Raw genomic sequence first — 13530 nt, forward strand, 5'->3', positions numbered from 1 at the left:
TTTGTCATAAGTGCCCTCTTCAAATATACTTTGAGGAATGCTAGAATTATTACATTGAATTATAGAATTAATTAAAAGTAGGAGATCAGGAAGCCAAAGAGAGCAAACAACTGATTTGCAGCAGTGGTCTACTTACAATCCTTTAACTGTGATTCAGAAATTGGAGGGATAAAAAAAGACTAAATTCATTCTTCCACCCATGTATCATGGGGAAAAAAATTGACAAAACCCACCCTTCATGTCCCATGAAAATGATTGATTAGAAGTTTTAAGTTAGAATCTGGATTATACTCATTTTTTGTGAGAAAAATCTAACACTACCTTAAGGGCTAGCAATTTTGGTTTTTTATATGTAAAACTGTAAGATTTAACCCAGAGAATGACTGACAATGTCTGGAGTTTCCCAGCTCCTTTGTTGCTTTCTTCTAGTTTGAGATGAACTCATTCAGTGGCTGATTACATCTCAGCTCTCTGGGCATTGTGTAGGACTATTTTACACAGCTAAATCTCTCCAGCAGGACCAAGGGAAGGGCTTTGTTCCTTGTGTGGAAGGGCACTCAGGTCCACGCACTACATAGTTCAAAACCACCGGGATTTACCTGGATATACTAAGTAGTATGTCGTGTATACATATCCATGTACCTGCCAGAAGAAGAAAATGCAACAAGGTTTTACCAATGGGGTGCTGAGTAACTGAAGAATTTGTTTGGTGTTAGAAGTTGTTGCTAAGCAGACATCAGTTTAGTCTTCAGGGAGGTAAGATCTGAATGCTGAACACTGGTTACTGTACAAGGTAGAGCTGTCCAGTGAACGGGACACTTGTCTTAAACTTGGTAAAACTTGATTGAAAGGTTTCTTCTTCCTATAGATTTTAAGAAAACGTTAAATAAATCACTCAGAGCATATCCATCAGTGTCAGTATAACTAATAAAACATTTTTATTAACTCTTTTAGTAAGAAACAGCACAGATTGCCAAGAAAATAATTTACTTTTTTTTTTTTCCAAATGGTTTGAAGTAGGAGATTTGATGGGAGATGAGGAGCATATGTAGATCCTTGCCTGAACGATTAGTTTAGCCCTCAGCATCTTCAGTCACAGATTATATTGTAGTTTTCTAAATTTAAGCATGCGGTTATTATTAGTATTCCTAAGTTAGGCCAAATACTTTGCTGAACAGAAGGCAAACAAGATGAAACCAACCTCTCAGTAAATTCACAGGGATTTTAACATTCAATTCAGTCTACAACTCTACAAAAGGCGTAAAAATCAAATTTGGACTAGACAATGCCACAGGTTATCGAGGGATGGGACAACCCAAACAAACTCCGAGCAATCACCTGCACCAAAATCTTTGTTTAAACTTCAGCAAAAGTTTGTGAAGGATTTGTATTAAAAAAGTTAGTAGATAAAACACTACGTGAAAAGAGTGTGCCAATGAAATGACTTTGTCTTCTGCAATAAAGGAAATGAATGATAGTAGCACAAAAGTTACAATAGAAGACAACATCCATCAAGAGAGCTCTTAAAAAATACATTGTAGGGAACAATTGTGCAGTGGCAGGGGGATGAATTAGATGACAAAAAGAAAATTCATTTGAAATATCTGAAATGAGCTTTTGTTCTTATGTGCTACAACAGGAACAGAGGAAACTGCATGCATTAATATGAGAAAGCTGCATGCATCACATAAGCAGTCAATGCAGATTTGCTGCATATTTGACTATATTTCAAAGGTCATTGAATGATCATTAAGGATGAATAAGACTAATTTTAAAAGTATATAGAATTACTTTGATAAAAAAATATATGTTTAACATATGAACAAGGAAGGCAAACCCCTGTGTTTTCTGGCCATGTCAATTAAATATGTAGGTTTTCCCTGTACTTGAAAGATGTTTATCCCACTATCTGAGAACACTGTGGGATTTTTCTTAAGTAGCAGCACCATATAGATAGATATTTGACCACAGAAAGCAAAATTAAGGATGGACTAGGAATGCTGGAGAGACAACATTTTCAACTCTCTAACTTGGGGTGATGCTTCACTTCGGCAGAACTGCAAGTGCCCCCAGCACTGGCAGTGCTTTTACTGATGGAAAAAGGTCTTCTACCACCCAAGCAGAGCTGGATGTTGCTAACAGGATTCACCAGTGGTTCCTGACTAGGTAAAGTGATGATTCAGGTTCAAGGTCCATCCAGGGAGTCCAGTCAGCAGCAGGAGATGAGAGCACAGACAGAACTGTCCACTTGGGCAGGAACTGATGACATTGGGATGAGCTGAAATGGGAATCCTGGTCCATTGGCAGGGCGCATGGATAAGCATCTACCCTAGGGCAGGGCCAGTGAGGTTCTTTGGTACCCTCAAAGCTCTTGACATCTCAGATTTTAGCAAATTCTCAGAATAGTGATTACAGCATGTAGAAGTCGGCAGTGTAAACATCTAGCTCTCAGTTAACCTAAGCTAGTTGGTTTTATCGAAAGAGAAGCAAACAGAATTCTTTTCAACCTAAGGCAGACTTCTAGCAAAGGTAAGTAGCAGATCAGTATGTGCTCGTAGCTAGCTTACATAAAGACCTCCACATTGCAGGGATCCAAAATTAGGAGAGGTCACCAGATTTTCAAATTGCATGCTAAGTAGCAGCATAGCAATGAGCAATAAATCCTACTCAGTACCTTGAATTTAAAATTAGAAATGCCTTGTCACCTTTTTCACAATGTGAAAAATATTATTATTTGGTAAGTGTCAGGAATGACACTATGGGAGTCTTTTGAAGTTGACTGGGAATTTTAGGATCATGTAATTTAATTAGTGTTATTTTTCTTTTAAATCAGTGAAAGTTCAAATAAGGGCCTGTCTAGAAATATGCAGTCAATAAGATTACCAGTTAGACTGTGTAGTACAATACATACTGATTTGGTTTTGTAGTACAGAGTGACATTTTCATCCATGAATCAGTGTCATGAAAGAACTGACAAGAATGGTCAGAAAAGAAAAACATGGATGAGATACAGATCCTGATTTGAGTTACAGTGGCATAAAGACCTTTCAAATCTAATTGAGAAGGTGCCACTTGCTTTGCTTGTTCAATTTTCCTTTTAACACACAACCAGAATGGTCATTTGCCTTCTCTGTTCACTATCAGCTCTCTGAAAATGTTTTTATTCTTTCTTACAGGTGATGTTGGTGATTGGGGCAGCTTTTAATGTGGAGGCATAGGTGTCCTCCCCCAAAATGACTTTATAAACTTTGTTAAGTCTCATTAAACCTCATACCTTTTTACCAGCCTTTGTCTTAACAGCAACACAGTGACTAAGTAATCTATCTCAGAAATAGTAGCAACTGTAACAATAAGTAACAAGTTTCTATAGATACATACTCATCTTTTACTGATATTTACACATTTGCATGTTATACTCTGTAGCAAAGATTTTTTTCTTGAGGTTTCCTGAACAGTAGAAGGCAAGAACAGCAGACCACTTTTCTGGTTTTGAGGGTTACATGTGTGAGGACGCTGAAGTGTCAGCGTGGTGTGGATTTATGTCTGCTCTCCACTGGTTCAGCTGCACAATTCCATGAAAGACTTAAATAGTATAATTCACAATATGTAGGTCATTGCAGTAAATTCATTTTTTCTTCAGTAATAACTTGTGGTCTTCAGACCACATTTTTGCTGGACAAAGAGCAGTCTCTCCCCTCTGAAATGTGTCCTTCTACCCTGTTTTCACCCTTTTCCCACCTGTTTATTCCCCTTTCCATCCCCATTTTTGAGCTTCTAGTCTCATGGATAGTGAAACTCCTTTTGATTCTTCTAGTTGACCAAATCTGTGTGTGTCTTCCCTTCTGTAATGAATTTTGACCTTCATGAGGGTTTTTCTGTCAGTTATCTTTTCTGTTTTTTTTTGGTTTTTTTTGTTTTTTTTGTCTCACAGGCTCCTTCACTTTCACTTTTCTCTTTAGATAAGTCTTCCATCTTAGAAGTAGGGTTTGCTTTGGTTTGTTGTTTTTTTTGGGGGTGCGTGTGTGTTTTTTAAGACCTTTTTGGCTTCCCTCTTTGCTCCTATTGTTGTTGATATCAAGAAGACATACATTTTTGCCCTGCATGAAACATCTGAACCATTTACTACTATTTTGTGCTGAGGTCCATGACAATCTTTTCATCTTCTTGATTACTGAAGATATTTTGTTTCATCATTCCTAACTTGCTTTGTGGGTATCATCTTCGATCTTTGTTTGCCCCCTCGTTTGTTGTTTTTTTTCCTCTCTCTACCTGATCTTGCCCATTTTGCGGGGGCACCACAATCAAGAAAAGCCTCCGTAAGTTCCAAATCATCTTCCAAATCCCTCATTAATGTTCAGCATTTCAACTGCAACAGCTGGAGGAAGCAGAGCAAGCATTAAGTGTCATTTAACTAAGCTATCTCACTAAGTATTTTAATTTGCTATCTTGATCCATATATCAGAGCAACTGCAGCTAAATTTGGGTGACACAGCATGGGCATATTATTTGGTAAGTGTGAAATAATGTAGCTGCTAAAGGAGAGAAGAGTACTTCTAGGTTGAACAGACACCACAAAACTGTTTATATCCAGCTCAAGAAAATTGACCTGATCAACTGATACACATTTCTAACGATGTTTTAGGCAGGAAAGTGTTTCCCCTGACAAGCATGACAAATACTGTTACAGTATTTTCTTGCCTCTACTCTGCTCTGTGACAGTGGCAGCAGAGTTATTGTTAGGCTCAGGCAGAGCTATTTATACACTGGGACTTGCAGTGCTCTAGAAAAAAAAGAAATTAAATCCTTGCTTCTTTAAAAAAAAAATATTTACTCTATTGCTAATCATTGTAAGAACAGAAACCCAATTTCCTAATCCAGTTGATTGAAGTGAAATAGAGACCTTCTTCTTCTTTTCTTGTTGTTTTGTTTTGTGTTTTTTTTGTTTTGTTTTGTTTTGTTTTTTCTTTTCAGTGTTTCTTTTATGTTTTGGTTTGGTTTGTTTGTTTTCCTGTCTTTGCACTTCCCTTTCTCATGGTTTAGATTGAAAACTAAGGGCAGGAATGGCTGCAGCATTGGAATCTGTATAAAGAACTGCTGAAATGTATTCATCCCATCTGCAGCCCTAGGAGACCCTTCTCTGTTCTTGTTTTTAATATGAAGGAGATTTTAGCTCTTCAAAAGGTAAAGCCTGTTTTTCACTGTGCTGCATACATGCATTCCTTAAGCTGCAAATTAGGAGAGAGTCAAGATTTTTTCCCTTTCCCACCACTTTCTGTTATCTGGAGAATAGCTGAATATGTCTGTATCCATCTTGTATACCACCAAGAAAAAAAAATTGCTTTGCTAAAACTCTTTCCCATTGCTTTCCTAAAACTCTTCAAACTCAAACATTCATGTTGGCTGGAGAACTGTGAAATTAATTAAACTTGTTTTTTGTATAGAGGTCCAAACTGGCAGACTGCTCAAATACCTGAACCTTGAACAGGTGAAAACAGAAAATAGACTTCCAGAAATTTTCTTAGGAATAGAATCATAGAATCATAGAATAGTTAGGGCTGGAACGGAACTTAAGATCATCTGGTTCCAACCCCCCTGCCATGGGCAGGGACACCTCACACTAAATCATCTCACCCAAGGCTTCGTCCAGCCTGGCCTTGAACACCACCAGGGATGGAGCATTCACAACCTCCCTGGGGAACCCATTCCAGTGCCTCACCACCCTAACAAGAATTTCTTCCTTATATATAATATATACATAATATTATATATAATATATATTATATATAATAAATGTATATGAGTCCCTGATCATCTCTACGAGAACATCTTGTGTTATCTCCTTTTGATGTTTATTTTTAATTCATGATTTTGAGGGATTTTTGCATTGTTTGAACATACTCTTATTAATCACATTATTCTGTATCACAGACCTTCAGTAAACTTCTGCTTTCCAATTCTTGAAATGTATTGGTTACAGATGATAGGTTCATAGGAACCCTAATGAACTAGATATAAACTTTCCTACACATTTCAAAGCTCAATTTCCACCTGGAATTCCGATATTTGTACACCCCCAAGGTATTAGGTTCTATTCCAAGCTATCTAGTTCTACTTGACTTGGTACCTGCACAATCTTCTCAACTTTTCTTTGTAATAAATACAAACAGGTTTCAATTTTCTTTCAGCTATTCCTCCAAAGCCATTTATAATCTTTTACTAGTTTCAGATTCTGGCAAAGAGATGCATTTTCTAACACTGAGACAAAAACTGTTCTCATTTATTTCAGCTGCTAAACTACACATACTATAATCTTTACAGTAAAAAGAAGATTCAGTCTTTCAGATTTACTTCTTTAATATTTAGGACAGCCTGGTACTGAGACTTTTGTACCATATTGCATAGAAGTGGTCGGTTTCCTTAATTCATTTTTTTTTTTCACTCTGACAAAAGGAACCCCTTTGCTATGTTGTCATTTGTGCTTAACTGATTCAATTTTCAAGATAAACCCATTTTTTCAGAAGATTTCCTAATTATCCTAGTAGCTTTTTAGCAGTAAAAAAAAAAAACAACCAACAAACAAAACAACTAAATATTAAACTAAGACACCTATAAGGAAGCATAATGTACCCAAGTTTTTAAAATAAAAGAATATTCAGTGTTCTTTGGCAGTGCACAAAATTCTAGGCAACAGCATAACAAAGTTTATACTTTTAATTTTTGAATTAGATTTGCATAATTATGTCTTTGTTCTGAGATGTACCTCTTACTACTTAAAGGTTAAACACACTATCAGTTTTCAGATTAATAATTTGGGATACTTTTATTAGCATTCTATGTGTCAAGGGTTTTCTTGTCATCCAAATTTTGAAAAAATGGATAAAATAAATTATATGCAAATTCATGGGAATAGTTTTGGTTTTGGCTGGTTCAAGCTTGTTTGAAAATTTCTGCAGAATTTGCTTAGGATTTTCCTTGCATCTTTGTCTTGTATGATTGCTCAGTATCAGGAAAATTGCTCTCTGAATCTTGCAGATCTGTTCATTTCACTCAGAATAATTGCATCCACATTATGTAAGGGAGTAATGATTGTCCTCAATTTATTTTCTTGTAATAAAATGTGTGTTTAAAGGGCAGAAAGAACAAAAGGCAAAACACAGTTCTGGATAGTTTTCTCTTTGGTATTTGCCATCTTTGTCAAAGCGGCTATCTTTGTTATATTCTTCAGTGTAGTGTTGTCTCAGTTCTTAACTGTATCTCTTAGTGACTCCAGTGGAAAACCAGTACATGCAGATTGATATTATTTCTCCCACAAGCAATAAAATAAGGCTTTTCTTTTTTCAAGGACTTTTGAATAAAGGTTAGAAATAACCAGTCTGGGTTTTTTGGTTTTTTTTTGATTTTGTTCCACCATTATATTCTATTTTCAGCATCCCGTCAACTGTTGCTTGCATGAACTGAAAATTACATGCATCATTCAGCAAGTAAACAGATGTTTCAAAAAAATCTTTAGCAAGTGTCTGGATTACATGCACAAATTATTATGGGTAGATTTATTTATTTATTTATTTTCCAGGGCAACATGTGTTCTTCCATGTTGCTGTTAAGTAAGACTTCCAAATAAGAGGCATATCATTGAATTATAGCAGCATAGTTTCTGTACCCGCAGATTCTTCCCATTTGGGAGTTTCTTCGACAAGAAAACACTGTAAATGATTAATCAAGTATTTTTGAAGATGATTAAGAATTCAGGAAAATATTTCTTTGTCAGCTGCTACCATTCAGCAGAATTCAGTAGAAGCTTTTCATACTACATCACTTAATCTAGATAATGAGCTCAGTCATGAAATTTGTCTTGACTTCAGCAGCCTGAGCATGATTTCACTGTCTTTTACTCCAGCAGTTGTTTAGTATGATTATTATATATTCATGAATGTGAAATCCTTTCCAGTTTAGAGGATACTTAACGCTGCAGTTTCTATCTATAAGATTTCAAAATCACTGCTACTACTGGTATTTTTCATGGTTTTACCTCAAATACTGTATGTTCTGCAGAATTCTTTATGCAAGCCTCTTCTAGCAACAACTGATTCTCATAAAATAGCATTATGGTTTTGAATATCACTCATTCTCCACCTACTACTACAGGACATAATGTACTGTCTTTTGACTGATGTGACAATATAACATTGTAAGATACCCAGATACTTAAGTACCTAAAAAAAAAAAATAAAACACTGAAAGAATAATGAAGTTAAAAATTTTTAAACTCAAATAGCAGATTTTTATTAGCTGTTTGAGGAATTCACATAGTCATTAAAATAATGCCTGTATTTTTTTTTTATAGCAACCAGATAGTATTCTCTAGGAGCTACATATAGCTCTACAAGGATTTCACAACTGAAGCCTTTTCTAAATTGCTAAATTGTTGAAGATCTGAATATATGCACATGTGATATCTACTTTAGATAAGATTAGCAGAGAACCTAACAGTAAATGATTCTAAAGATACAGGAAGTGGGAAGAAAGGATTCAATCTAATAGCAGGAGTTATCTTAAGAATGCAATTTTCAAGCTACTCTGTAGAAATGTTGAAGAGCTTGATCTAGGAGTGTAGGAGCTGACAATGGCTATTGAGCACACTTGAGATACAGGAAAAGTCTGTAGGCAATTTACATTAATAAGCTATGCCCACAGGGTTATGCTCAAAGGCATCTGATGTCGAGACCAGCACTGCAATTTACAGTGAAGAACAGACCCATTTTTTCTTCTACAGAAAGAATAAACAGCAAAATGTGAACAAAGGAGATAAGTTGCATTTAACTTATAAAGGTACTAAGCTTTATAAGTCATAGACTAAATTCAGTAAAAATGAGGTCCAGGCAATAACACATCAATAGCTTCTATTCACTTCAAGAACTGCTTATCAAAAAACACTATTTAGCCATCAGTGATTAAGAACAGTGATATTATAACAGAGATTACATCCCTATCCAGTGTGTTACTTCATCTTGGAAATATACTATAACTTACTGAGAGACTTTTATTTGATCTCATGACTGCTGACTGTCTTTTGGAGCTATCTGTCCAAGTATGAGAGAATAAATAGGTGAGTAAAGGATACTAAAGCAGGAGTCTGTTACGGAGAACTCTGAACAATTATGTTCATAGCAGATTTGCTTGAACTAATTACAACCGGTTTTAATGTGAGACTATTTAGATGTACAGCTTCTGTAGTTTCTGTTTTTCTTAATGTGTGAAGGGAAGAGGTGTTCTGAGAGTTGAATAGGTGAAATTGCTGGACTATTCAGAGAGCTGGAGAGTTGTAGGAAAAATGGATGCTAAATAAAGTAGCCGTGAAGCACTGGGATAGTATCTTTAAGAGTGCTACAGAGTTAGAGCTGCCTTCTGTTTTGGAAGGGACCTGATATACTTGACTGCAGGGGAGCCCTGACAATTTTACTACTAACTTCACTGAGGAGGAGACATATAGTTATCTTTCTGTATAAAGAGAGTTTACTATCCAGATGCTTTGCAGAACAAAGGTATCGTTAATTACTGAGAGATTAATTTGATCCTTGTAGTTAACTTTCTGACAAAATGAGATTTTATATCAGCTGAGAGAGACTGGGAGAGAGCTCTTATTTTTTAGTATCAAGTCTTATACAGTTCATCAGCTTTACAGATTAGAAGTCTGACAACTCTTTATGTCTCCTAGTATATTACACTGGCTGCTTCACAGCAACAGACACTGATAGATATGCATTAGTTTTATAATGCTTAGGAAATTGGCAGTTAAAGTCTGTGCTGCTGTTCCTCCAGCACCACATGAAGTCCCAGATCCTTGCTGAAACATCGCTGCAGTGCAACAGATGAACATTACACAATAACAGACTTTGCTCTGCAGAGCTCAGTGTTTTGTGCAGTATGATCATGACATTATATAGATGCATAGCTAACAAATTAGCACTAGCTCTTCAAAACACTAGCAGTCTGATTCAGACATGATGTGATGTCACATATGCTCTCTCCTCAACCCCACACCTGATTCTACAACATGCTGTCTGCTCTGTGTAGAGCAAAACCTGAACAATTCTTTATTGGGGGGGGGGGGAAGGTACAACTGCCTTATTTCTTCCTTTTCCCTATGTCTTACCTACATGAGCTGTTTGTACTGACTTTCATTAATTCAAAATCCCCAACTTTATATTGCTATTTATAAGCCCTTAAATTGCCTGGTGATACAGTGCCTAACATCAAAAACATTGGTTGAAAATTTCTTTTCAATGTCATTCAGCACAACTGTAGCACCAAAGATAGATGAGTGGTAAGACACCCTGACCACAAAGTTCTCATGTGCATGGCCTTACTGGAATTCTATTAATTGACATTTTAATAGCTATATAATTTTTCTTTTCTATCAAGGTGTTATAGTGCCCTGAATCAAAGTCTCAGGCAGGGCAAATGTTGTGTACTCTACAAAGGTGCACGGTGCACTGATTAATAAAGCCCTTTGGCTTTTTCTGTTATTCGTTGTCCATCTTGCCAACTAAACACTTTTAAAGGGCCTGAAGGAATATTTAGAATGGAATTACATACCTTCCCAGAATGTAAATTCTAAATCTCAGTAAATAAGAGACGTATATCTGCTCCTGGAAGTGTTCCATGCATAAGTTCAAAGAAATTTTAGGAGAAGTGTTGTTTTGTTTGTTTATTTCAATTCTGAGAAAACGGCAAAGAATTCAAGTATCAAACCAACTTTTCAAAATCTTATTCAAAAAGTAGATGAAGGAATGCTGCCTTGCCTTGCCTTCCCTTCCCTTTCTCTTCTGTTTTTTCCACTAAGACTGTGCCATTGCGGCTGTCACAACCAGAGCCTTTTAAAGCTTGCCACGTCCTATTGTCTGTGCCTGCAAGTCACTCTCAGCCTTTAAAGCTCCTTCCCCTTTGCTGGCTTCCAGGCACCATTCAGAGTGTTCTCCCAGTCTAATGTGTGTAATAACCATCACCCCTCCGACCCTGATTTAAGTGCAGATGAAGTGAACTGGAAGTCTCCAGGCTCTGTCACTGAATTGGTTACAAAAGGTAAAATCTCCTGTAATGTGAAAAATGCTGTGGGATAGAGGAAGCTGTAAAGAATCTGAAGGTCACATACTGTCCTTTAAATTCATCCTATAGACTAACACTGAAGCCTGTGCGTCTTTAGTCCACTGAAACATTTCTTTAAACCTGGTTTTACATTTAAAAATTGAGTATGATATAGCTGCATCTTGGCATATACCAATTCATCTCTGCCCTTCCCACACATTCTAGTGTTTTCCATTCTGTTGAACTGATGAATTGATTAATGAATATTAACCACTGTAGTGCACATAAATCTGTGGCTATTTGTTGCTACATTGACAAACTATTCACCAGAATACCAAAAAGAGTTTTTCCCTCATTACTGAAAAAAAAGAGGTGATACATAAATGTTTTTTTGCAGTAGGGTGCTGAGGAATGTAAATTACTGATGATTAGTGTCCTACTTTTATTAAGAATGAAGTAGGGGTTTTTATCTATTTAGTGATTCTCTGGTCGATTTCTGGAGAACAGTATGCTTCCCTGGCTGTGGGAGGACTTTGTGTTTCCCTGGAAGTACCTGTCCCTGCCAGCCTCTCCTGTCCGTTCTGTGATACTTGAGGAAAATAGTAGCCTTTTTTTTTGTTTGTTTACTCCTTTCTTGTTAAATATTTTCAGATTCTCCAGCATACCTTCTGTTCAAGAGCGCTTCTTGAAGGAGCCAATTGATATCTGTTTATTCTTAATCCAGGAAATGACTAGTATTTTTAAACAGTGAAAAATCTAACTGAAGTTACGCAAGTTCAGTTTCTGTACACAGCAAATTAAGCCGAAAGAGAATGACCAAACTGCAGATGAAGACCTTTGCTTCCCATTTTACAAAGCAGAACATCACCTAAAAATTGTACCACTGTAACAATTACTTATTTTTGGAAAAAAATAATCTAGAGGCCCAGGAGAGCGATTTAGCATCCATTATACCTATTCATGTCATCACATTTAATAATGTAAGAAAATGTCTCCAGGTGCTTGCAATGAAAGCATGTGGCAGGGGGCAATAGTTTAATACACAAAAGAGAGGTAGAAAGAAAAAGGTAAAAAGGAATTTGTTTTCATTAGTAAAATGAAAAGCAGACATGACCCAGAAATGTCTGGATATGGTCAAGGGGCAGAGGTACATTTTAATAAGTCCTGAAGAAGACAGTACAATGGCTTAGTAAATATTTATCCAAATCTTCTTGGCACTATTTATGTAAAAATACAAAGTTCTTTTAAGTATTCTATGGTTTAGTTAATCAGAATCCATCCAAGGGAATGAAATAATCATAATTATTTCATAAATGTGTGTTGCCTGAAAATCAGTGTGTTTTGCTTATTTTTGTTTTGCTCAATTTTGTTTTATTCTTTCAGTATACTGCAGTTCCTCTACAGAGGAAGGTTGTACTAAAAGACTGATTTCCTGTGGTGTAAATTAGAGGTTCATAAGACTAGGGGACTTTCAGTTTTTCATTTTATCACCAGCTGTTTTGTATCTGTAAATTGCAGGTGAATCTGTCTGGAAAGTCTTCTTCTTCACTCCAAACTTCAGTCCAGAAGACTCCAATGGTTGCTATGATTCTCATGTTTGCTTCTGCCATGGAAGATTCATCACATGGCATGATCCCCCACTGCTCTTTGATCTCTCCATGGACCCTGAAGAGAAAGTCCCACTGACTCCAAAAACAGAGAGACGTTTCTATGAAATCCTCAGTGTCATACACCTAGCAATAGAAAACCACACCAGATCCTTGCATGCTGTCCCTAACCAGCTGTCATGGGACAACCTTCTCTGGAAACCATGGCTACAGCTGTGCTGCTCCTCTCTCCTTCAGTCTTGCTACTGTGATCATGACTCATAAAGGAGCCTGCTGGAAGTCAATTCAGGATAAATAAGTTGCAATTCCCTTTCAGAAGCTGGAACAAGAGAGTGTGGGTAACTGACTTGAACCACCGTGGTACCAAACTTCAGAATGTTTTGTTATGTAGGAGCACCTGTCTTCAAATCACAGAATCACAGAATCCCAAGGGTTGGAAGGGACCTCAAAAGATCATCTAGTCCAACCCTCCTGCAAGAGCAGGGTAACCTAGAGTACATCACACAGGAACTTGTCCAGGCGGGCCTTGAATATCTCCAATGTAGGAGACTCCACAACCCCCTTGGGCAACCTGTTCCAGTGCTCTGTCACTCTCACAGTAAAGAAATTTTTCCTGATGTTCACATGAAACCTCCTATGCTCCAGTTTACACCCATTGCCCCTTGTCCTGTCACTGGACATCACTGAAAAAAACCTAGCTCCATCATCCTGACACTCACCCTTTACATATTTGTAAACATTGATGAGGTCACCCCTCAGTCTCCTCCAAGCTAAAGAGTCACAGCTCCCTCAGCCTCTCCTCATAAGAGAGATGTTCCATTCCCTTAATCATCTTTGT

General features: G+C 36.9%; 1 protein-coding gene across 6 annotated transcripts in view; it reads left to right on the plus strand.

Annotated features, from left to right (window-relative positions):
• The window catches only part of STS (steroid sulfatase), a 98247-nt gene extending 85152 nt beyond the window's left edge, over positions 1-13095 (plus strand). For all 6 annotated transcript variants that reach the window (XM_057419670.1, XM_057419673.1, XM_057419667.1 and 3 more), the window contains one exon: positions 12604-13095. In XM_057419670.1, coding sequence (XP_057275653.1) covers positions 12604-12956 — 353 coding nt within the window. In that variant the 3' untranslated portion in view covers positions 12957-13095. The remainder of the gene's footprint in view (positions 1-12603) is intronic.
• The last annotated feature ends 435 nt before the right edge of the window (positions 13096-13530 follow it).

This window comes from Pezoporus wallicus, unplaced genomic scaffold (assembly GCF_028554395.1).
Source record: "Pezoporus wallicus isolate ANWC-B61680 ecotype Strahan unplaced genomic scaffold, APGP_CSIRO_Pwel_v1 contig_5767, whole genome shotgun sequence".
Classification (NCBI taxonomy): Eukaryota; Metazoa; Chordata; class Aves; order Psittaciformes; family Psittacidae; genus Pezoporus; species Pezoporus wallicus.